The sequence below is a fragment of the Scomber scombrus genome, chromosome 10 (genome assembly GCF_963691925.1).
Source record: "Scomber scombrus chromosome 10, fScoSco1.1, whole genome shotgun sequence".
Taxonomy (NCBI): domain Eukaryota; kingdom Metazoa; phylum Chordata; class Actinopteri; order Scombriformes; family Scombridae; genus Scomber; species Scomber scombrus.
This window is the reverse complement of record NC_084979.1, coordinates 4,569,742-4,595,949: the sequence shown is the minus strand read 5'-3', so window position 1 is coordinate 4,595,949 and position 26,208 is coordinate 4,569,742. Positions and strand designations below refer to the sequence as shown.

The window sequence follows — 26,208 nt, the reverse complement described above, 5'->3', positions numbered from 1 at the left end:
ACTGATATCTGATATGTATCCACACAGTTAATACAATACCCACAAAAAAAGAAAAAAGATATAGCCCATTTCCTGCATCACTGGTGCCAGTTCTCTAGCTAGTGGAAATAACACTTCAAAAGAAAAGCACAGGTGACTGAGAAAGTGTTTGGGGAGGATCATGTGGCTGTGAGGAAAAAGCTCCTGCTTCCTGCTCTCCCTAAACTCTCCTTCCTGCTTCTCAGACACGGGGGTGGAGTCAGCCTGAGCAGTGGGAGGAGAAGCACAGGGGAGAATATATGAGCCTAAGCAGAGGAGAATCAGGTTAGTGCTTGTTTGGCTTGCAGGGAACACACTACACATACTACATATCGGCAACTTTAGCGCTCGTAGGAGCTGAAGGCAGTTCAGGATCAGAGCTGCTGCCTGCTTCTTCTTTCACTGCTAATACTGACTGGTGACTGGTGTTCTGAACTGTTGATGCATTCTGGTTTTCCTGGTTTACAAGGACCAAAGATATAATGTAAGTAAAATTAACCTTCTGTCCTGTTTGAGCATCAGAAAGGCTGCAGTGTGTACACGTGTGTGTGTGTGTGTGTGTGTGTGTGTGTGTGTGTGTGTGTGTGTGTGTGTGTGTGTGTGTGTGTGTGTGTGTGTGTGTGTGTGTGTGTGTGTGTGTGTGTGTGTGTGTGTGTGTGTGTGTGTGTGTGTATATATAAAAAGTGGGGAGACGGGGGGCACTAGAAGTATGTATTGACAGCAACACTTACTCTTGAGTTTTTACTCAATTGTGTATGTGTGTGTTTTTTTCCCAAACATAATTTCTTATTATCTATTGCTCATAAAAATACTTTTAATAATTTGTCGCTAATGCTATCTTAATATCTATTCGTATCGTAGAAAATCTTTATGTGGCAGTTTTGAGAAGTGTTCAGAACCTAGTTTATTATAATGAACAGCAGCTATTGTCCCTTTCTGCGTCCCCTGCTTGTAGCTTCCTCGTCTTTGAGACTAAATGCCAAACTCTAAAAATACTGGTTTTGATTATAACATTTGGCAGCTCTGCTCCCAGGGACTATTTTCACTCTCTCAACCCTCTCTGGCCGTAGCGGGCTGAGAAACGGCACGGCGCGGCGTGGCTGGCAGAGCTGATGCACTGCACCTCCTAACAAGTCTGATGTTGACGTTTTATTTCAAGCATGAAGAGAAAGCGCTTCCAAGAGTGATATCGCGCCAGAGGTACCTAAGTTCATCTCACAGACTTGTGTTGATAAAGATCAAACTGATGAGCTCTTCTTTCTATGATGGATGATTTTTGTTTTAATGTGTTTTTGGTAGAGGAAGAAACCCAAGAGAGTGAGTCATGCTTTTTTCCCCTAAGCACCTCTCTCTGTTAGTGGAAAGGTAAGCAGGGCTCGTAAAGGGTTAACAGTTGGAGAATGAGTCCTGTGTTGCGACTGTGTTTGTACATGTGAGACCAACCAAGTGTGTGTGCATGCGTGTGCGTGTGCATGTGCGTGTGTAAAAACAGTTCCAGTAGCAAAGCCAACAATGAGGCCTAGCCATAGAGGCGACTCCACAGTGACCACTCTCCCTCCCACCCCATGTGGTAGCTCAGTAGTTGACTGAGGACAACAGTGTGTGATTGCATCCACGCCTGTGTGTCTCTGGAATGTGTTCATCTCTACGCTGATGGGGGGGACATTTTTTCTTCTTTTTTTTTCTCTCTCACTCTCTCCTTGAATTTTTAGTTTCCCCCCTCAGTTGTATGTCTTTTAGGTTTGCAGCTGGCAAGTTGTGTTAGTGTGCATGTGCCCATATGCCCCTAAGGGTGTGTGTGTGTGCATTATCTAACATGAGACGCTCCAGCTGAGATGCCTCCAGCCACTGATCCAAACACACACACTTGCACTCATTCTCCATATCTGCAGATCAGATGTTTATTCATAGTTTTCATAATCAGCAGAAATGATTTGCTGGATCAGTTATTTCAGCCTCTATAGAGGCTCAGCAGCGCCAAAACCTCTACAGGCATTGTAAATCTGAGAGGTCGTAATCTTAGTTAGTTATCCAGTGAAGGGGAAAAACAATCACCCAGCATCTTATCATTATTACATCTGGAATAGAACGAACTTGAGCTGATCTTTTTTACCTCGACCATGACATAAAGTGGCCTGTTGTCTTTTAAAATGTAGAAGAATTGGTTGAATTTTGTGTCGTTAATCATTTTGTTGTTGATGTTAGAAAAGAAACCTTCCAGAAAACATTAAAACATCTTGAACTTGATAGATGTACTATCACGATTGGAGCAAACCAGTGCAATGGTGGTTCTGAACCCAACCTGTTCAATTGGCGGTCATCGGGCATTCCGCCCAAAAGAAACCTCTGATTGGCCCAGCAAGCTTGAATTAAATAGGCTGTTTTAATAGCTGGCAACATTATTGAAAGAACCATACAGAGAAATACAACTTTTTATTTCTTAAGTTTCGCTTGATTGGTTTGTTTGTTATTGTGTCTAATCGAGTCAATAAAATCTCACGAGAGTTGAGTTATTGCAGAAGAACAATGGTGGATATTGTGTTACTGTTATGTAAAAGATTTTATTATGTAATTCCAGAGTCTCAGCTGAATATTTACCTGATTGTTTAGCCGTCTTCCTGCAACAACTCAACTCTCGCATGATTTCAGAGGTTAGACACAATAACAAACAAGCCTAATGCCTTCCAGGAGAGTGTCTCAAAGCTTGCATCGTTACCCTAAGGATTTTTTTTCTTTTCCCACTCAATGAGGCCAATTTTTCACTTAACCTTCAAGTGCGGTCGCTCAGAAAAGCTTGAAACACTGAGTCACTCAACCACATTGTTTGATGACTCAGCTCCTATCTGTAAAATCAGTGGAGCACCTGTCTAACTAACTACTTATCATGTAACCATCAGCAATGATCAAGCTACTGTTTTGAATGTTTTTTCAATATATATCTCTTTGCTTTTTATACCTTTTATACCTTTCATTACAATGTGACCGTTAAGAAATGAGTTGTTGTGGTTATGTGGGATGTGTCTTACCCAGCAGGCTACGGCGCCGCCACTCATCTTTTTTTTGTATCACTACTTACAGTTTCGGTTATTTTTTAATAGCAATTCTCTCATTTACAATTTTAAAAATGTGCCACTTTTTTTTTTTGTACTTTGTCATTCTTCATTATTGAATCGCTTTTTTTTCTTCTTAGCTAATGTGAACACACGGCAGATGTTATAATATGTTTGTCTTCGCTGCCAGGTTTAGTGTTCCTGAGGGAAGAATCAGCCACCTGCTCTCCACTGATTACCTACTCAGTCGGAACTCTCTCCCTAAAACACACACACACGCACACACACACACGCGCACACACACACACACACACACAGAAAATACTGATGCTTACATCCATGCATGCACATATAACCCCTCATATACCCCTCCCCCTCCCCATCCTACCCTTGGGTGCAAGTGTGTATGTGTATGTGTGTGTGTGTGTGTGTGTGCGTGCGTTTGTTTCCCGGGGCCGCAGACACAGACAGCGACAGACAGAGGTGGAGGAATGGAGGAGTGGGGGAGCGATGGATGGATGGATGGATGGATGGAGAGGCATACAAAGATGGGGGCTAGATGCTATAATAACTGTCTGCTTATGGTTCAGTGGTTGTTTTTGCAGTCGACTAGACCCCAGTGCATAAGAGTTGCATAACTCTGCAGTCCAGACACTTCAGTCATGCATGCCAGTCCAGTCCTCCACCCAGCCAAGAGCCCGTTTTTCTGCAGGAAGTGAACACTGTGGCAGGAGCTGATATCTACAGAGGCCTGTGTGATGAAGTCAGGGCACTGGAGGGTTGAATCCTGTGAGCTCTGGTGCTCTGGATGCTCTCCTCTCTGTCTTCATTATCTGTCTTAAGAGCGCCCTAAATCAGCCCTCAGGGGGGAGTGGCTGATAACCTTTTGAACTCTTCCTTTAAGCTTTTTATTGACTTAAAAACTGAAGCCGAGGTGTTCCTTGGGGTTAATGGGACGAGGCTTGAGGTGCACTCTCCCAACCCGATCAGTTTATACCCAAGTTGTGTCCTATTTCTCTTGCGGTTACCCTCCCAATCAACCAGAAGACGATAGCAGGATGCTTAACTGAGTTAATTAAGTCGGAAGCGTGTAAATGGGAGTCTTGATAAGAGTTGGTCACGTTTTAGAGATGTGAAGAAAAAGTCTATCAGTGCTTCCTCTCTGAGTTACTTCCAATCTGACATCCTGCTCCACAGTTGCTCATTCTAGCAGCATCAGAAAAACACATTTCAATTCAGTCTCTGCTGTTTATTTGGCATTTTCGACATATTTTCTTGACTTAATGATGTTTTTCTGCCAGGGCCAAGCAGTAATGAAAGGTAACGCTACATTAGTGTTGGTCTGCTGGTCGGGTAGAGGTCAGTTTGAGTGAAATGTCTCACCAGCTATTGGACAGATTGTCATTAAAGTTTGGTTCAGACCTTTATGTTCCACTGGATTATTTCTAACGTCGGTGATCCCCAACGTTTCATCTAGCGACATCATCAGATTAGACTTTTAATATGTCAAACTGTGATGTAGGTGAAAGCTCTAGGAAACATTTTAAAAGGACCTTAAGTTTGGTATTTTCAAGGTCAGAATTAATTTTGATGCAGGTTTCTTATCTAAAAAAGATGCAACTGATCATAATTTATACTAAACTCTAATATATCTATATAAAAGACGTGCATACTGCAAATCATTTGTGTGGATAGTCAATGCTACAGCTTTACCTCACTGTGTGATTCTTCTACAGTGGTTGCCAGTTCATTGGCAAACAGTCCCATCCAAGTGTCCAGAAACAGACGTATGACAGGGTGAACCTGCTGGACACATACAAAAACACACACACACACACACACAGACACACACACACACACACACACTGACTCACACACACAGTCAGAAGCTCCCATTTGTTTGTTTTTTTTACTCTTTCTCACACATTTCCTGTTGTGAAATGCGTCATCGCTTCCTGCCGGTCTCTCCAGCAGGCCACAAACCTGAAAAATCACTGCTAAACCAGCTGACCCACCACCAACCACCACCTCCCCCTCTACCTCTCTACCTCTCTACCTCTCTCTCTCTGTTTGGGGTGAAGGTGACTTTTCCAAATTTAGGATGCTGAACGATTGAAGGTTTTTTAATATTATTCGCTTGTATCTACCTGCACATCGTTGCCTCCGAGTAAGATATTGAACCCCCTCCAGCACCAGGAAGGTTGTTTAACGTCACCGGCTGCAACTGCAATGATAAATCAAATGCTTTCACTTAAACTGACACTTGAACTCCTGCTGAACACTGATTTCACTCTGTTTACAAGAGTTTCACATTGGACGAAAAAGGAGATTTTCTCTTTAGAGGTGGGGTCCCTGTTGTTTTTTTACACAATCCGGGGTCAATGTCCGCTGGGACCAAGGCCGCTGCCACATGACGAGCCAGCTGGCGTCACAGAATACACACAAACACACCTTGTTCCTGTCCCCGCAGTGTTTGGAGCATCGGAGCACCGCATCTTCCTGTGTTTTTGTCGTGTTTTGGGAGGTGTTCTAGGAAGAAAAGGTATAAAAACTCACAGATGCGGTTTGTGTTCCTCTTCCCCCCTTTTTCCTCCCCTCCTAAAAACCCATTTCCTCACGTGTCGCTGTTCGCTGTTTATTCAGTCACTCTGTTACTAAGTGTTTGAAAATACATCGGTGAGGCAAATTGTTCCCAGTCATAGGCTTTCCCTATAATTAGTCTTATGTTGGCTGGTTGATAGTTGACCATAGTCAGCTGTGGTGAAGTGCTACTCATCTCTTCCTTTCAGCTGGAGTAACCCACCCTTCCACTCTTCACTCCTTTGCAACATTTCTGCTCATAGACATTAAAAGCCAAACCATAACCTGCCAGTAGCGGTCAGAAAGCTGAATGTAAAAGCAGTCAGATTCATAACAGCACAGCATTTACAGTGCATGTTTCCATCATGAAACAGAGATCTCGTTCTTCGGTCTGTCACTGCGGTCGGTCGCCCGCGGTGCGCTCGGCTCTTTTGGAGACATCAGCCGCTCGTGTAACTGCAGGACAGAACATGAACGGAAAGCAACATACAGACAGGCTGAGGGACGTTTTTGTTTCCTCAGGAAGTTATTCCAAACTCACCCCCTCTGTCTCTCCCTCTCACTCTGTCAGCAGACTCATGGTGACGTTTGATTCATTCACACCTTGGTTGGTGGCAGGGAGAAGTACAAAGTGGAGATTCATGCCAAAATCAGACCTGGGTTACAACAGTGCAGCAGGCTGTGTTGGTGGGGGAGCGTGTTGTTGTTGTTTATAAAGAACAGCTGAGACAATGAAGTATGATCTTGGAAATCCAGTTGGAGAGATTTGAGGTTACAACTAACTAGGCTTGTACTTGACTCAGTCAAATCGGATTTGGCTGTACAATATGAAGATTCGACTATACGTTTTTTCTTATCTTGGAGCCTGGCAATCACACAAGGCCTCTTGTCCTACGGGAAGCTCTCCTCCTCCTCCTCCTCTTCCCTCCCTCTCAGACTCACCCTGGTTGATGTGATGTTCCTGGAAAGCCGCTGTCTCCTTGCCCTGCCGCCGGAGGTTCAGCGCTATATTCTCGCTAAAAGTTCTCGCGGCTACCGTGGTGAATCCAGATCCACGGCCACCTATATCTGTCACAGACATCTTCAGCAAATGGACGGGACAACTTGATGGAGTAGAATAATGATCCTCCAGAGAGCAGGAAGCGCTCACTCTGCAGCTACTTCTGGGGACTGAAACATCTCCAGAAGTAGCCGCATACTGACGAAAAAACAAAAATGACCGAATGACTTGAAGAATGTCAGTCGACTGAGGGCTTCCCAACAGCTGATTTGAGTCATCGACTTTTAAGGAACAGCCCTACAACTAACAATTGTTTAGTCTACAATAGTCCACAACCCAAAGTTATTCAGTTTGCTGTCATAAAAGACCAAAGAAACCAGAAAATATTCACATTTAAGAAGCTAGTGCTCAAAATGATTAGTCCATGATGAAAATCATTGGCGAGTAATTTACTAGTTAGCAACTCAAATCAATAAAATGGACTAATCATTGCAGCTGTAATAGATTTATGCGTTTAATGGCTCATCAGAGGCTGCAGGAAGTTTGTCGATAATATTCACAGACAGGCATTTTTCAACTGCTAATTTGGGAAGTTATCAGAGCGACTAATACTCAATTCTTTATGATGAAGGTAAACAGCAGAAACACACGTTTGTGTTATAAACAGTAAATGTGTAGCCTGGTTCTTTTTGTTAGACGACCTCGTGTTGAGATCTGCTGTGTCATCGACCTGCATCTATTCATATGAACTATTTCCACAAACTTTTGTCCCACAGCAGAATGAGAAATACAGTTATATGACTGACTGACACTGTGAGGAAATAAATGACAATAGCTTCTGTCTTTAGGACTATGTATGGTGACAGTATTTGCATGTAGATCTCTATTCTCAGTACCGAGCTTTAAATAAGGAAGCTAACTGAGTTTATATTTACATACTTCCAAATCTGAATCTACAGCGTGAATAACATTAACCGTCTTTATTTGACCTCTTTTCAGTCCACATTTTTGGACGCCTGCATTGACAATAATCATTGTTAGTAATCCAAACCCTTTCTTTATTTCTCTATCTCCAGCTGTATCCATGCCGAAACTTTAGGGTCCAGAAAGGTAACAAAGGGAGTGGATGATGACTGGGATCATGGGATTATCAGCTGAAATGGGTTTACGTGGGTGTGAGAGGGATCTTTTTGTGTGTGTGTGTGTGTGTATGTGTTTGCAGGCACGCAGCTAATGCGTAGCTGTTAAAACCTTGTGTTTTGTGGCGTTGAAATGAGGAGATATCCCATGATTCCCCCGAAACAATCGCTTCCCTTTGTGTCGGTTTGATTCGTCCACAATAGTGCTGGTTTTTAAAGTGTGGCAGAGGGCTTGTTGTACGCCAGCAGGGACGAAGCCTTTCAATGACAGGATGGCATATTAGTAGAAAAGGCACAAATAAGGTCAGGGTGGTATATGTTCACCTTTTAGACAAACTCCAGCCAGAGGTTGGTCGTTCCTGAAGAGTCTTTTGTGGACATGAAAAGGCTCCAGATCTGACTGAAAGGATGTGCTTCTTTCAGTGGAGGTCTGTTTAATTGATCAATCAATCAGTCAATCAATCAGACTTTATTTGTATAGCACTTTTCACACATTACACGCTTTACATAGAGAAAAACTAAACAAACAAAATAGATAATGACTCCATAAAGATAGGAAGTGAGGAATCCCTATCATAACTCATGAATCTACAATGAGGAAACACCAGAGGTAGGGTAAAAAATTCAGAGTATCCAAATAAAATGGAAGATAATTAAAGATTAATAAAATATAATGAATGAATCTTAAAATAAAGTCATTGTAAAATATAGTGGGTAAAAGCAGAAATGTGAGGTGGGGTATTAAAAGGAAAACGAGGTAAAGAAAAGGCCTCACTGTTTGTGGTAAAGTCTTTTTTTAGGATGGGTTTAGGATGAGTGGACACATACAGTATACTATCAATTCTATAATTACCTATTTCCTAAAAAGCTCCTCTTATTTTGGAGATATTCAGGAAAGCATATAAGTATTTTAGAACAATAAATATGACCTAAACACACTTGTAACTGACAGATTGGTAACGTTTAGAAGCAGAACAGGCTTTACTGTCATATTTAGTGTTTTCTCCTGTATTCAGAAACTCTGTGTTGACTCAACTGTGACTCACCAGGCTGCGTACTGTGTGTGTGTAAAGAGTCGCAGTGTTTAGCTCCAGTTCTTACTGTGGTCTTTTGTGTTTACTGCGCTGTGGTGCAAACGTTTTCTCTAGCAGGTGGAGATCGGCTGACACATATTCATGTGTGTGTTAACTAGGCTAAACATTTAAAGTTCAAGAATCTGGAGACAGGTGTGTGTTTGTGTGTGATGTCATGTGTGTGAGAGTGTTCATCTAACAGGTTTCTGTCTAAGTGAAACTAGCTGAACAATCCCTTCTTTATATTTCCCAATAAGATCATCATTCACTGTGATGTAAACCTGTTTAATTTAAGCTGGATTATTTTGTTTTTTTGTCACATGATTACAATAAAAGCAAAGCATGTGACACGTGTGTGTGTTTAAGTATTCACACTTGAAGGAAACTGTGTGTGTGTGTGTGTGTGTGTGTGTGTGTGTGTGTGTGTGTGTGTGTGTGTGTGTGTGTGTGTGTGTGTGTGTGTGTGTGTGTGTGTGTGTGTGTGTGTGTGTGTGTGTGTGTGTGTGTGTGTCCAAGTATAAGCTGTCACAGTTGCTTTCGCTGCCTCTCTGAGTACTGCTGTTCAGGGATGAGAGATGAAAAGAGAGAGAGAGAGAGAGTGGGGGGAAAAACAGGGTCACATGTTGAGGGAGAGAAGAAGGAAGACTGCTATAAAAAGACTAATTAAAAATGTGCGGATAGATATGTCGGAGGTAGAGGTGAGGAAGAGGAGGGGGCGGAAGGAGAGGGGAGAAACGGGTGTGATGTAACCCTGGAGTGTACTGTTGTAAACGGTAAGAAGGAGGGGAGGGATGAGCTGGGGGGGGATGGAGTGGATGTTGGGGGATGGAGAGAATTGTTTTTCTGGAGAATTGAAGCTTGTAGAGAAAGAGAGCAAAAGAAAAAACATTGTACTTTAAACTCTCAAAACTAAGAGATAAAACAGAAGTAAATGTGTGGAAGTTATAGAAATAAAGGGAGGAACTTACTCAGATTTCTTTGTCTCTGAACTAATGTTACATTAATGAGTCCAGATCTAGTTTTTAGACACTTTAAACAGTCTGCTTGTAGCACATAGTGTAATGTGCTACAAGCATCATCTAAATGGTTAAAACACAAATTAAAGCATCATTCCATTTGAAATCTGTTCATCTATTGTTTAGCTGTCTTGTTCTCGCTCTCTCTCTCACACACACACACACACACACACACACACACAGCATCCACACTCTATCTCTACTTCAGTGGTGATGAAGACAAAGAGCAAAGAAAGAGGAACAGTTGCGCGGCCTTTCACTGTTTTTATCACAATGTTTTCATAGCACCCCACTGAGCTTGATGCAAGTCAATGTAAAAAATTGCAGCTGTTTTGCCCGTTTACCCTCCTCTCTTTCTCCACCGTCCCCCCCTCCTTCCTCCTCCTCCTCACTTTCTCCCTTTCAAAGAATTTTCATTTGAATGAAAACCCTGCCTCCAGTGTTTTGTTGTGCTCCGAGCACAGGGGGGGAGGGGTCCGATTGGTCAGAATCCCTTTCGAGGCGGGCCAATCGGAGTGTGGCTCCCGCCTCTCGCCACGCCCCCTCCACCCCCGTGCCCCCACCGAGACTCCCGTCCCCCGACGCGCGATTGGTCGGGCTGGGAGGAGCCAGACTCTGTATTAAAGCCTGTCCCGTCTGCTCCACTTCAGTATTGAAGAGAAACCCGTATGTCTGCCGGAGTGTGTGTGTGAGAGAGTGTGTGTGTGTAGAACAGTGTGTGTGGATACCTTTTTTTATTTTTTATTAATGACAAACGGACAGAAGAAGAAGAGAAAGCTTACCGTTATCTGACCTGGACTTTGTTCCCGTTTATTTTAACCCTCTCTAGGACTACGGTACTCTGCAGCTGAGTTTTTGGAAGGATCACAGCTGGACCGAGCAGTCGGGCAGAGACAGATCGTGACGGGGATCATAGAGGCTGAGGTGCAGCCGGTATTGTTGCCGGCAGATCTACCAGAGCTGCGTTGTGGTTAAAGAGCTCCCATCAGCTGCACAGTGGCTGACCAGTGACCCCGATCCCCAGCCTAACCCCATCCCGGGTCACCGCTGAGCTAATAGAGGTGGTCTGGCCGGGCCCGATGTGGAATTTGACCCCGACTGACCCCGTCCCACGAGAAGCCTTTCACTGAGCCCCGACTGGGGAAAAAGGAAGGATAAAGGAGCAAAGGGGGTAACGGAGAAGAAAGGAGGAAGAAAAGGGAGAGAAGCGAGAGGAGCAGCAGCAGCACAGCGACCGGTAAGGAAGTTAAAGGGGCTCTGGGAGTGAGGGAGGGGGGCTGGGGGGGGTGGAAGAGGAGGAGGTGGAGGAGGAGAGTGGGAAGAAAAGAGAGAATACAAAAGAGCTTTTTTCTCAAGCTTAGAAAGGACATGCGAGAGTTGCAACAGGATGTTCACTAACCAGTAAAACCACTCAAAGTCTCATCCATCTCTCCATCTGTCAGGGTTTCTGTCTGTCTGTGTGTTAATCTGCCACGTTCAGCTTCACGTCCGCAACATTCTGATTCTTACTCTAAAACTATAAATCTTTTTTTTAATTTAACATAATGAAAACAGAGAACTGAGTCATTCTCTTGTTCCTTCTCTCAGCTCTTGCTTGTTCCCTTTGTTGTTCATTTCTACATAGATCTGTTTCAAAAAGAAAAGAAACTGACTGAAAGTGTTTCTCTCTCTCTGTCAGCTCCTGCAGTATGCCGGTGGAGACCCTGCGGCCCTCAGACGGCCGTCTGGCCGGGGTCCCCTTCACCTCTGCCATGCCCTTCAGGATACTTAACAAGGGTCCAGACTACTTCCGTCGCCAGGCTGAGCCCGGAGCCCGTAAACTGAGTGCTGTAGAACGTCTGGAGGCTGACAAGGCCAAGTACGTAAAGAGCCAGCAGGTGGCTCTCACTCGCCAGGCGCCTGTCAAACCGCCAATCATCCGGAAGCCTCTTGTTACACCAGGGATGATGCTCCAGTGCCAGATGAGCACTCCTCCTGCCCGAAAAGTTCCCCGCTGCCCAGCTGATGTGGAGAACAACGGAGGGAGAGATGGGCCAGGAGGGAGACGAGGACCTGCTCTTAACTTGGATATATTGAATAACCTAATCAACGATGTATGTGATGGACCAATGCCCTGTTCCCAGTCCTCTTCCTCCACCTCCCCCTCATCCTCGTCTCCTTCATCGGGAGCTAAGAGTATCGGCAGCAGTCTGTCAGCAGAACAGGAGAGGAGCAACCGACTCCTCAACAACCTCAAACCATTAAACCACACCACCAATAACTCATCCACTTCCTCTTGCACTTCCTCTCCGCTCAACAAGAACCTTGCGGCCCCCACAGCTGAACCGGCCCGTCGCCCGCCCCCTGTCCCCGCGCGAGCGCCCCGCATTGTGGTCCCGGCGCCCTACAGCTCCCCTAACTCAGTGACAGTTCGCAGGGTGGACGTTCGGCCCCACGCTGAGATAAGGAAACCCCAGAGGCCTCAGCTGCAGCCTCAGCTCAGGCCAAGACAGACTGCCCAGGGCCAGGTAGCGCACCCCCAGGTCCCACCACCACCTCCTCCTTCAGCCCCTCAAAACCAACCCCAACTTCACCCTCAGATCAACATCCCTACACAAACCCTTCCCGCCCCTCCAGCCTACCTGCCGCCCAGCCCCATGCTGATCCGAGCGGGTATGATCCCCCCTGCCTCCCCCGCTTTTACCCGCCTATCCAACGCCAGCTCCAAGGGCTCGTCCCGTAAGCACCCGTCCTTACACCGCTCCAAGTCGGACCTGAGCGACCGCTACTCGCGCGCCACGGCCGACCTGGAGCGCTTCTTCAACTACTGCGGGCTGGACCCGACCGAGGTGGACGGGATGGGCGGGGTGGAGCGCTTCACCAGAGCCAACTCGGACATAGTCTCCATCTCTAAGCTCCGCAGCGTCAGCACGCCCAGCTCGGAGTGCGGGGACGACGCGGAGCGGGCGAGAGAGGACGCGGGAGACGAGGACGACGAGGACGGGCCCGCCAGGGGTAACGAGCGGGTCCCCTACGGCATCTCGGTCATCGAGAGGAACGCTCGAGTCATCAAGTGGCTGTACGGCATCCGTCAGGCACGAGACTCCAACAGCGCCGTCTCTAACGTGTAGACTAAAATGAGAGCGAACGGACTCAAAGGACACAATCAGGGAAGCAGTACTTTTTTTTGTATGTCTGAAGAGGGGAAGCCCAGCTGTTCATCTTCTGCTGCCTTACATCACCTTTACGGATAATCCTCTAGTTGTTTTTTCTGTTTCCTGTGAAAAGACTCACTTGTTTTGGAAATTACACATCCGTGATTTTTTAAAAATTAAATCTGGGCTGCAACTCAGAACTGCTTCCCTGGAGACTAAACGGACGATACGTTACCCTTTTACTTCACTTGATCTTGTATAACAATATCGGTATACGGAAGCAATAATAGATTGGTGTAAATGATGATGGTGAGGATGAAGGCAGAGGATGCTTGTGATAGTGGTTTCTAATGCTAAGGTACTCAGTGTGTGTGTGTGCGTGTGTATGTGTGTGTTTGTGTGTGTATATATATATATATATATGTGTGTGTGTGTGTGTGTACCAGAAAGCTACGCAGCACAAAGCCAGACTAGAACTCGGCTAGAGACTCTTAAGCTACACGGTGCAGCGACTGTTGAGCGAGCCAGGAAGAGAACCATGTTGATACTGTGAAACTACACACACACACACACACACACACACACGCTCATACACACAAAAAGAAAGAGAAAAAAAAAGCTACCATGAACACATTTTTGTATTTTCAAAAACTTTGTTTTTGGCTGCAAGACTGTTATGATACAAATGTTCTGTCTGCATGCGAGTGAAACAAGTGTACACATTCATTTTTACGGTATGTCATCTCAACAAAGCACACGCATCACTCTCACAGATAATCACTTCACTGCACAGACGTACATTCAGGTCAACTACAATGAACACGGCAGCAGCTGCAGTCAGTGTCTCTGTATATCCGACTCTAACATTGTTTAGCTCATTCGCATCAGAAACACAGACTCATGTCTCGGATTACGCTGCACTGGTGCGGCGAGAGAAATCTGTTTACTACGTATGTCTCGGCACAGATGAGAGAGCAGGTCATATGATGAGGGATGATCTCATAAGTGGATGGTTGAAGTAAGTGTAGCATGACGAAAGTTATTTGGTTCTCCAGAGTCATGGAGAGGAAAATGAAAGGATGCGTAAAAGGAAGGCGAGAGAGTATACTCATGGATATTAGAAGATATCTATGGTGTATAAATATGTCTGTGGATCTGAAAGTGTCTCAGGAAGATGGCATACTAATAAAAAAAATGGACCAATATTTATTTGGAAAATGTAATTTATGTATTTTTTAATATCAGACAACTTTGTGTACAGAATTCAATCTTCTTTTTTTGCTCTGAAGTGCAATCTGATCATATCTACTTAAAAAAAAAGACAGTATATGTAAGAGGTCACATTTAAATTCATACACACATGTACCAATAAATACAAGCACCAGTCACATGATCAGTGTGAACGTTATAAACGGGGGAACGCTACAGGGGATCCATGGCGTTAAAAAGAAAGCGATACAGATGTGTATTTATTCGAGAGGAGGTGTGTCTCCTCTGTTCAAGTTCTCCACACTCTACATCTGCTTCCTCAGGATATTCAGTGTGAGCACCGGTCAGGTTTTCTCTCTTCCTACCTGTCCCGTCAGGTAGATGAAGAGAGAGCGTACAGTGGCGGTCAGATCAGAGGTCTGGAGAACATGACAGAACAAAAGTGTGCTGTTGTATCCGGCACCGGATGCCCAAAGAGTCTTCAAGTGAGAAATCCAAAATGCTTTACTATGGTGTATTCTGAACAAGTAATAAAAGAAAAATGTTAAAGTACATTCCTGTTTACTGTTCTTTCTTATTTTTTGAGGAAATTCTGACATTGGAGTTGACTTTACACATGGCAGTGGACCCACCTGCTACCAGCATATGGCTGCAAACAAGCACTCATCTGATTTCTTTAGTGTTTTGGAAGTTTATGAAGCGTTGCTGCTGCCAAGTCCTTGCTTTTTAATCTGAAATCTGGTGTGGGTCCAGTTCAGCAGAGACAGGTGTTTGGCCCATCAAATTTCATTTCAGCATCAATAACTGACACACAGCACTTTGACTCAGCTCTCCCTGGATGATTTTTGTTCTCTTTTGATCGTTGTTCTTACGAGAATCCGACTGCTGCAGGGATTCAGACGCTCGATCTCACTCGACGGTCCGACTCACGGTCTGTCATTTAGTCGCTCACACAACACTGCATGAGTTGTTTTATGAAAGTGTGTCCACTGACTGCCGTCTGGAAGGCCTGTTGTGATGACCCCTCCTTCTCCCTTCTGTCCAGTACCACACCCAGAGCTCTGGACCCTCTTAAGACGGCAACTGCTCAATAAAACACACTGTTGGAGGGCAGGGAGTGTAAAATGACTGGGTATGAAAGTGGTACTTTGGCTGGCTGGTCTACTGAAACTGTCCACACTAAAAATTGATTCATAGTGCTGTAAGTTTAGGGTAAAAACTAAAATAATAAGACAGACTGAAACAATAAAGGGATACTCCACTGAAAATCTATGTTTTGTGTACTGAACATACAACTCATGTAGTTTTGACAACTGAAAAGTTTGTACATTACAAATAAAGATTAAAGGATACAAGTGGAATAGGTTTGATGATGGTAAGTCTAGCATATGCTGCAGGAGTGAGTTTAGAAATGTATTTGGATGTTCTGACACGTTTTGTAATTGACTGGATAAGAAAGGCTCAAGCTACAAACCTTTCAATGCTACTTGTTTTCAGTGGAGTATCCCTTTAAAAGTGCTACTTATGAAAGAATGATAAAAAGATAAAAAATAACTTTTAGTCTCTATTATGGGCCAATCAACAAAAAAAAATCCTGGATCCTACATTTCCCATAATGCAACTGTGTGTTTAGTTATACATTTTGCTGTGTAAACCAAAGCAAAGATGACGTCATCAGGGTGACTTTTTCAGACTTTTTGAGAAGAAGACATTTACGTAACGTCCTCCTAATGACGTCGAAGCTGACTTTGATGTGTAAAAATTGGTGGAGTGCCTCTTTAACTTGAGTTCAAACTGAACAGTACTAAACCACCGCAGGTCTCTGAACGGTCTGGGATCACAGTGATAAGGTTCACAGTAAAAACCTTTCATCTTGTGCTTGAGTTCCCTGCACTAGACTAGCTTCCAGGATCAAACGCCACTCCTGATGAGCGCTTCTCATATTTGCCGTTTTCCATCCGCGTGTGTGAAATCACAGCGTTTTCAAACCATCCAGCTTGTCAGAAATCACTGTCCCCTCATGTCATGACATCATCGAGTGCTCGATCCCCCTCCAGAACGTTGCCTTGATTTACTGCCCTTATAATTTACTGGTTTTGAGGATGGTGGGTGGCTACAGGATTGGAGAAGTGCGGTGGAGTGGAGTGTGCTGTTGAAAATGATAAATATTGCTGCCTGGAGCCTGGGGCTGGGCATCATGACAGCAGACGCCTGATGTCCCAGGCAGCTCTGATTAACAGCCAGCAACACTGAGGGGAGAGGGAGAAGCAGAGATTTAAAAGCTGACAGATCACACCGGTTTAAAACGCTCGCATGAGGAAGAAGACGAAAGGAGAAGTCGGTGGAGGGAGGTAGAGAGGAAGATGAGTAAAATGAGAAGGATGCTGGGGGATTGAAAGTGCATTTTTGTGCATATCAATAAGTAAGGTGTGCAAATGACCTCACTCTTGGAGCGGCTGTGTATCTCTATTGCTTTCATATCTAGTGAGTGAGATCAGCAGCTCAGTGCATATGCAAGTGGAAACCCATTCAATACATTTGCATTAAAATTAAATCAGTTTTTTTCCTCCAGCATCAGAAAATGCATCCAAAGTGATGTAGAGCTCATTCTAGTGCCTGACATTCATTCAAGCAGCTTAAACATCACGTAACACTTATTATGAAAAACATCTAGAATTAGATAGATGACAGCCTTCATTTAACCTGCACTCATTCCTGTAAACACCAAAAATAGCAGAACGCTAACATTACCGCCACACACACACACACAGCCCATAATAACTGGCAGTGACATTTGTGCAACCAGACAAGCAGCTAAATCAACTCAGTGCAGGAGCCTGTTTTAACTTAACACGTCATTTTTTTTCGCTCCTAATCGCTGATGAAAACTATAAAAATAGTTTGTGGTGGGTCGTTTTTCAAAGGTTACAATATCTTTTGTAAGGTTTAGTCGCTCTTTTTTTGGTGAGAAAAACATCTACAAATAATTTTCATCATAGTTTAAAAAAAAAAAAAAAATGTATGCAGTGGTTACGTATAGCGTTCCAAACAGAGATTGTCACAAATCAATGCCATTGGAGCGTCCTGGTGGTCGAGTGGTTAGAGCACATGCCATGTACTGTAATCACAGCGTCCCTGGTTCAAATCCGGCCAGGGACCCATGCTGCAGGTCATTCACCTCTCTCTCCCTGTTTCCTGTCAGCCTCTCTGCCAGACTGCCTGAATAAAGGCATAAAAATAAATCTTAAGAAAAACCAATCAATGACATTTCAATATGTCCTTGATCAGAGGTATGAAACTCATTTTAGCTCATGTATCACATACAGCCCAATTTGATCTTAAGTGGACCTGACCAGTAAAACCATTGCATAATAACCTATAAATAATACATATTATAACTTACCTATCATAAACCATCTATTTACAAAACAGATGAACAGCCTGAGATATCTTACGAAAAATGAGATGCAGTTTTAACATTAGCTATGAATGTTTTAAATATGACCAAAATATGTTTTCATTGTTTTTTCAGAGAATTGTGAAAAAAAAACCTCTGAACAGCATTTTATATGAAGTAGCCTCCTAACAGTCTAAGCTGGCATCATACTTTGCAAAGTTATCCATATGTTTGACAACCCTGTCCTTGATGGAGAAAATGCTACGTTTTTGTTAGATTTTTTCTGCATTTATTGGACAGTTGACAGTGTAGTTATAGACAGGAAACAGAGAGAGAGAGAGAGAGAGAGAGAGAGAGAGAGAGAGAGAGAGAGAGACAAGAATGACATGCAACAAGGACAGAGTTGAACCTGGTATGTTGAGTCTAACCAGAGAAACATTTGACTTCATAGTGCTGAAATATGGAAAAGAAAATGTGGTGTTTGCTGCAGATATAAAAACAAGAAAAACAAAAACAGAGATCACAGATTGTCAGTAGCGACCATCTTTTACTCCGAGCTGTCTCAATTTTTTTGATTTTCTCACCACATGACATCCACATTTTTTGCATCACGTCTTCAAACCCCGCTCTCTTAAAACTTACATAACTATCAAGTCGGTCTGGCACAACAATACTCTGTACACTGTTTTCATCCCATAACGGTCTGATCGTTACATAACCGAGAGACCGAGAGTGGACACCGCTGACCCTGCTCCCCCGGGGGTGATGAGAAGAGTCAAAATGACTAAACGCTACAGCTTTTGGGAAAGGAACACATCTCCCGGGAGGATAAGATGTCTCCGCCTGCTGTGGTCTCCCCGTGGACAGATGAGCAAAACATGCCAAGAAGCATCTCTGTATCATCCTCATACTCTCTCTCTCTCTGTCTCTCTGTCTCTCTCTGTCTCTCTCTATCTTTCCCCACAGAGGCTGACCATATGTCCATATTTACTGAGAGATCAGCTGGGTTTTGGCATCCTGTCAGAATCCACACACACTCCGAGTTTCTGTTTGCCTGTGCGTGTTCTGCTCTGTGTATCTGTCTTGTGTCTTGCTTGTTTTTTAGTTTTTCTAAGCAGTGAGTCTTCTCTGAGCGTGTGTGTGTGTGTGTGTGAGTGTGAGTGTTTAATGATTTTCACAGTGCTTACACGTAGAGGATGCTCCCAATCTTTTTGGGATGAATGTGTGTGTGTGTGTGTGTGTGTGTGTGTGTTTTAATTGCATACATGCATACTTAAGTGCAGATTTTTGCATTTAGCAGTGTATTGTCAGCTCCAGCGTGTTGGACATTTGAGTGTGTGTATGTGTGTATATATTCCTTGATCCCAGTAGTACCACTAATGTATGTCAAAGCTTGATACAGTCCTTCTGAACAGCCTCAGTGCATGCGGTGATAAGCTGATTAAGGCGCTGGGGCAGATGGGATCTCTGTTTTTGACTATATTTGTGTGTGTGTGTGTGTGTGTGTGTGCCCGCGCGTGTGTGTGTGTGTCACTGGGATCCACTGTATATCCCGTGGGAAAACAAAACTGGGTTGTCTGTGTTAGCTTAACATGTTGTTGCAGAGCTCTGTGTCGCTTCCCTTATCTCTCCACTTCCATCTTTTCTATCATCCTCTCTCCTCTATCTATTCATCGAATTCATATCAGCTTGTGGACGCTGCCTGCTGCCTAAACACACACAGCTAAAAACTCTGCTTTGTTCACTGTCCTCTATACATTTGGACCCGGTGCAGCTTTTAATCTTTCATCCAGCCGGCCTCAGACAGGATCAAACGGCAAATACCCTCAATCTTATTCCAAGCTTTTACATTTGGTTGGTGACAGTGAACATAGCTGCATAGTCTCATGTGTAAAAAAAAAACCCAGCGGTAGCCATTTAAACGCCAAATCAGCTCATTGCAGCAATTAAAACTGACATAATGATAGGTTTGTTTTTCCTGTTAAGATTTTTCTCTTTGGTGTTGTGAGACATTTCGGGCTTCAGTGTGTGGCTCAGTGAAATTGAAGAGCTTGTTGTCTTTGTCTTCAGTCCTCTGCCCCCGACTCTGCAGCCTGCAGCCAGACAGTATTTTGTCCTTTTCAAAGCAAACCAGTGTATTTCTGTTGGAGTGAAAATGATCCTCAAATACTCCAATTTTTCCATCTTCTCTCTAAAGCATGCTTATGCTTATACTAACACTTTGCTACTGCTGTAGTTCAGACCATCCAGCGTGTTAAACAGACAGCAGTGTGTTGGAAAAGAAGCAAACTGCCAAAACTGTGGTGGAACCAGTGTTTGAATGTAATTTAGTTCCTGTTTTTCTTGAACGAATCGACTGTTTGTTTTGTAGTTTCTGAATCAAACAGCGACGTATGAGTCCAGTTCCAACCTTTACTCATTAAAATGAAGTGCTAGTTGTGTTCTTGCAGGTGATTGATTAGTTTTATTCATACTTCACAATTGCTGACTCATTCACCAGTTGTGTTGCTATCAGCTGACATGTAACGTCCAATCATATTCATACAATTGTCCTTCTTATTATTTGGTAGGAAGTAAACCAACCAAATCCAGCAACAATGCATTTGGACGCAGTGGGCCAGCTGGTGGTGATGTACTGCGATGAGCAGTGCTTCAGTCGTATCGTATGTGACCTCATTTGCCTAAAGTTGATGTTGAGTTGTGATTGCACAAATTGAGATACAGTTTTTGGTCTGTCAAGTTGCCATGCCGTATAAATCATGCAGCATGCAGTCAGATCTCCTGCTGTCTTTAGAAAATGAATGAGATCCATCAACATGACATCCATCCATTGTTTATGCACCATTACTCTGCTGCCAACACAGTTTGCCCAACCTCCTCCCCATATGCTACATTTTTGGTATTTTATCTCGTAAAACCAAAAATATAGTAAAACACCTCTGATAAAGCATTAATCTCACCTTTATGTAATTTATCCCAAGCTTGTATTCAGGTGTTGAATGGGTTCATTGTTGCCCCTTGTGATAATTGGGGGAAAACAACCGCTACAACTGCAACGCTCATCAACCATCAAGTACCAATGGGCATTTTCTACCCTCTGGCCTCAGGCAGCTGTAGTGAGTCCATTATGACTTGGTGCAATCAATCAATCCTGCAAGAGACATCGCTCCATTAAAGTAAAGACAGCAAGAATTTGCAACCGTTTCTTCCCACAGGCCATAAGAATTATGAATATGAATGAATCACTGCTGCTTTTAGGATTTGTTTAAATTAAGCGTGTATGTGTATGTCATTTTTTTTTTTTATTGAACTTTGGCACAAGGATCCCGAGTAATGCAATTTCGTTCCTCTCTATGTATTGTTTATATATATATATATATGGGTGGAATGACAATAAACAAAGTTGAACTTGAACTTGATATAGTGCCTTAAACTTGATATAGTGCCAAATCCCAACAAAAGTCAACATAGAGCAGGTCTAGATCGTACTCTTTACTTTAATTTACAGAGATCCAACATTCCCACATGAGCAAGCACTTGGCAACAGCGCCAAGGAAAACTCCCCTTTAATGGGACGAAACCTCAAGCAGAACTGGGCTCTAGGTGGGCGATCATTTGCACTGACCGGTTGGGGCGCACCAGAATAAGACAAAGAAGACACATTAAAAATCTACTTGGACAAGTGACATAGAGGTGACTTTATGCTTGATCAGAAGTTTTTTCAAACTTGATGAACTGGTTCATTTGGCAAATATTCCTCTTAGTTAAATTGCCCACCTTCAATAAAGAGCGGCATACATCTGCTTCCCTAAGCTTTTCTATGAGAACCAATCAGGAGTAGTGTTTGTTCCTGTGAAGCAACATTTCAGTCAACATTATGACACAACTTATAGCAAGAAACCTTTTGGAGATGAAGCACTGAATTGTTTCCTATCTTTGTACCTGTGGTTAGACAGGATTCTGCAATCAAACCTGAAATTCAATTAATTTTGCTGGGAAACTACATTGTATTTCACTTTTTCACCACTAGGGCTCAGCCATCTTTGACCAAGTTAGATGGTTACGTCACGAGAATGGTTCGTCATTCGTCTCTTTGGTTGTTGTTAGCTTGTTTGCTACTAGTTGTTGGTAAAAATCAATAATGACAAGGATAAACAATGATAAAGATGAGAGCAAAGGTCAGAGCAAAAGATGTGGAGGGTCCTTTTTATTACCCCTGGATGGTCGACTGGACGCCCTGCAAAACAAACAAAATTCCAATCAGTCTCATCTGTACTTTGTGATAATTAGCATGTATGCTAACATTGTAAACTGAGATAATACACACAGTAAACATTATAGCATCAGCATTTTAACATTATCAGCATGTTAGCATGTTACGTAAGCATTTAGATCACCTTTAAAATAGAGAACATTCGTGTTTATCATATACCTTTTATAAAAGTGGACTGAAAACTGTCATTGGAACAAAAAAAACATTATTAGCTTCAGTCTGAATATTAAACTTATTAAAGAGCAGATGACAGAAATAACTGCATTTTACAAGGTGGCATTCCTGATGTTTGGTACATTGTCTACCCGCTGACAGATGAGAAGTCCTGTGTTTCCCCAGATGAGGAGATGTGGGATGATGAACAGGAAAGCATGAGAGTGCATTGTGATTAAGAGTGTTACACTGAGATGTGTGTGTGTGTGTGTGTGTGGGGGTATATGTGTGTGTGTGTGTGTGTGTGTGTGTGTGTGTGTGTAGGTTGAGTTTTCATGCGAGAGGCTGTGGCTGTTTCGCAACACTAATGTACTTATCAGACCAAAGCGAAGAGTAACATTTCTGAACACACACACACAGGAAACACACAGGAAAGCATAGAGTTGCACACAGGAGCACATTAAGACTCTTTAAGAAGAATGAGCACAAATAGACTTTGTTAATAATTTATCTTGCTTATAAAGTGGTGTGTGAAAGCCTAGGAGATACTTAGCATCACAGAAATTGTGTGTAACCACGATAATATTATGTTATGATGGTCCTCTTGCTGTTTTTCAGTATTTGCCTCCATTCTTCATCTTTCTTCATTCATTAGCTCCTTGAGGGTGTACTTAAGCTTGAATAATTCCAAAGTGGAATGACTGCTACGTCTCTAGCACATGCTAAATCAACGTGTAAACTAACCGCGCTGTGTCTCAAATCACATACTTCTATGTAGTACACTTTGTACATTATGTACTTATTTGTGTAGTCAGCCAATTTTGACAGGTTAGTGTTGTCTCAAATCAAACATTGCTGTTGCGCACTTACTGGACATGACAATTAGCGCATTAGCAAGCTAGCATTACTAAGCTATCGTTCGCAAGCTAGCAATAGCATTCACGTTATAGTTCACAGTACCAAATCATTACAGACTGCTAAATTAACCCAAGAAACCTACTGACGGCTTATATCTAACAACAGCATATTGGTGATTAGTGCAAAAAGCACATGTTTAACTTAAAATTGTATAATGTGGTGATGTTCATCGTAGTTACAACGTCCTCTGCCGCCATTTCCTGTTTGAAAAGTTGTCCCGCCCCTTTCTGCTACAGTACATAGCCAAAATGGCAACCATTGAGGATAAGAAGTGTCTCTAGTTACACACTCAACTTTTTGATTGTTTTGAGTGCACCGTCTCTCGGTGTGAATGCACTCAAAATACTAAGTGTAAATACAAAAGTATGCGATTAGGATGCAGCTAGCCTGCTGCTCTGGAAGTAGATCTATATGCGGTTAGCGGAAAGCTAACATAATATACAGCAATACAGCTATTTTCAGTTGGACTCAGAGACAAGTTTGAAATCATTTCTGTGCAGTGTATTTGTAAAGGTTGAGGAAGATTGTGCTACTGTCCTCAATGTGTTGTTTAGCAGGTGTCTGGTTTTTAAAAAATCTTTACAACAAAGGTGATGAGTAGCAAAATTGGCATTAGCGAATGGACTCGTTATGAGAGTAAGGTTGGAAAAATATCAGGTTTCTCCTCTTAGTCTGTCAATTCATCAAAATAGAGGACTGTTGGTCATGTCATGTCACTTAACTTGAGTGCTGTGACCAAATTACTATTATTTTCGATAATTCCATCAAAGTGCTCATGTAAATGCACTGTGTTTGTATCTTGTTTTAAAAATTAAACATGTAGTATTTTTCTGTCTGTTTTATGACACTTTCTCTGTAAATTTAATTTTTCCAGACATTTTATGACTCAGTAATGACTCCTGGACTTGTCGTGGGGATTTTCCAACCGGAGGTGGACTGACCTGTAAGCTTTAAGACCTCAGAATAAGCCAAGTAATCTGGGAACAGATCTGTTGGACTTCAACACATCAACAATCCCACGTGCAAACACCACTCTAACATGCCCTGGAGACCATGTTTTGGCTCCTTCACAATCCTGTGCTCTCATGTAAATTTATTCAGTAGCCGGTGCCTGTGAGAGTGCAGCGGAGGTGGGATAATGAGCCAAAATAACTGAGCTCCTTTGACAGGACAGGGCAGTCAACAAGGGGAAAAACACAGAACAGAAGCAAGGACATTTTTTATTCCAAAAGACGTCATCTCAAAGCTTATAAGCAGCGTGAAGGATTTTTTGTTTTCAGTATTTGGAAGGGAATTCACACCGTCCATTTGCAGCCAAAACAAAATCTCTAGCCAGCAGCTCCACAGCAGCAATCAGCGGAAACATGGAGTTTACCCGCCTATCAAGGCTGCCAAAAACAAATAAAATGTGACTGGCAAACGTGTGCAGAGAAAAGAGAGTTGCGTTCCAGAGCTTAGTGTTTACCTAACCTCTGACTGAATGAAAAATCCCCTTTTCTGACCGACCAGCATCGTAACCACTACATAGGAAGTTTCCCCACCCTCCTGTTATTTCCAACTTCCAGGTGACCAGCCACCTCATAACAGATCTGGTCATTGAACAGAACTCAGATTAAAATGTTTCTTGGGGTTATGTTTGATGTTAAAGTTGATAATATACTGATAGATACTAATTAATAAGGCATAATGAGTATGTTAAAAAGTGGTTGAATGACAGTAAACATCAATGTGTGAATCCAATTTATAATCTCTGATTTGTCAACATAAAAAGATTCAAATTGAACTTCTGAGGTTGTATTTTAGTGTGGAAGGTTGAGTACACACATATCCTTGATGCCACATCTAATGAACTTCTAGCTATCAGAAACCTCCCACTTATGAAAATGTGAATTTCACATCAGTGGTTCTTTTAAATTGAGTCTTCTCTTTAACATAATGTTGTCATTTGTCAGAGGTCATCATCATTTGTCCTATTGATTGTTTGCTGTCAAGATCTAATATCTAATATGAGCCTCAATAATTCTCAATAATTCTGGTTTTGTTTCTGTGTGTGTTAATATGTTAACCCAGATGTGAAACCAGCACTGGGCTGAGTTTACAGTTTTTGTGGTTTCTACCATGAAGTCAAGTGAGTCAGCATTGTGGGAAGCATGCCGAATTCTCCAGAGTCCATGTAGGCTTGTACCCTTTCTTGTTTGTTGGTAGGCAAACAGTTCAATATACATTGTGGCCTGTTTGTAACTGATATAGCTGCAAGGCTTAGTGTTAATCAATACCTCTAGATGAAACAACAAATCATTTTGCAGTACTACCTGTACTGTGACAGTTGCTGTATCTCAAATCGTGTAATTCTGTACTTACACTTAATATTTTCGTTCACACTGAGATGTATGGAAAAAATGCAGTTCACTGTACCTGGATGGTGCACTCACGATGGTCAAAAAGTTGGGTGTGTAACAATGGATGCTTCTTCCCCTCAACGGTCATCATTTTGGCTATGTAGCAGGAGGGGAAGGGCCATTTTTCGAACTGGAAATGGCAGCCGAGGATGTTGTAACTACAGTGAACATCGCCACATTACACAAATGCATTATACATGTGTTTTTTGCACTAAGCAACACTATACTGTTGTCACATATAGGCTATCAGTAGGTTTATTGGGTTAATTTACCATCTGTAATTATTTGGTACTGCAAACGATAACGCAAATGCAAATGCTAGCTTTCTAATTAGCTAATTGTCATTTCTGATAAGTTCGCAACGGCCATGTTTGATTTGAGACAACACTTACCTGTCAAAATTTGCACACTGCACAAGTAAGTAGAAGAAGTGTACAGAAGTGTACTAACAGAAGTAAGTTGTGATTTGAGACACAGCAAGTGTGTTCAGCCTGAACTCAGAGTGAATTTTAGAGGCAACATAATATGTATACAACATATCCAAAAATGAACCTTGGAGTGATACAAAATGAGCCAAAGAACCTTCAAGTGAAAAAAAGGCATATTTAAAAACTAAGGAGTAAACCAGGCTAGCTGTTTACCCCAACTTCTAGTCTTTAAGCTAAGCTAAGCTAAGCTAATTGCCTCCTCGATGTAGTATTAGTGTATGGACATGAGAGTGGTATCAATCATCTCATCTCACTGTAGGTAAGAAAAGCAATACGTGTATTTCCCAAAACAACTCCTATTCCTATTCAAACTATTCCTTTAATATTTATTGGTAATCATTTCTATCTACAGGCTATACAG

The 26,208-nt window shown here is 42.7% G+C and overlaps 1 protein-coding gene across 2 annotated transcripts; it reads left to right on the top strand.

Moving 5' to 3' along the window:
- The first annotated feature begins 237 nt into the window (after positions 1–237).
- wu:fa11c10 (protein FAM110A) lies at positions 238–14,765 on the top strand. 2 transcript variants are annotated; one of them, XM_062426983.1, is made up of 3 exons: positions 238–303; positions 10,706–11,113; positions 11,555–14,765. In XM_062426983.1, the coding sequence occupies exon 3, from the start codon at positions 11,565–11,567 to the stop codon at positions 12,984–12,986; it is 1,422 nt and encodes a 473-aa protein (XP_062282967.1). In that variant the 5' UTR covers positions 238–303; positions 10,706–11,113; positions 11,555–11,564; the 3' UTR covers positions 12,987–14,765. The 2 variants fall into 2 exon arrangements, with proteins under 2 accessions (XP_062282967.1, XP_062282966.1); XM_062426982.1 differs by having other exon boundaries at positions 285–502.
- The last annotated feature ends 11,443 nt before the right edge of the window (positions 14,766–26,208 follow it).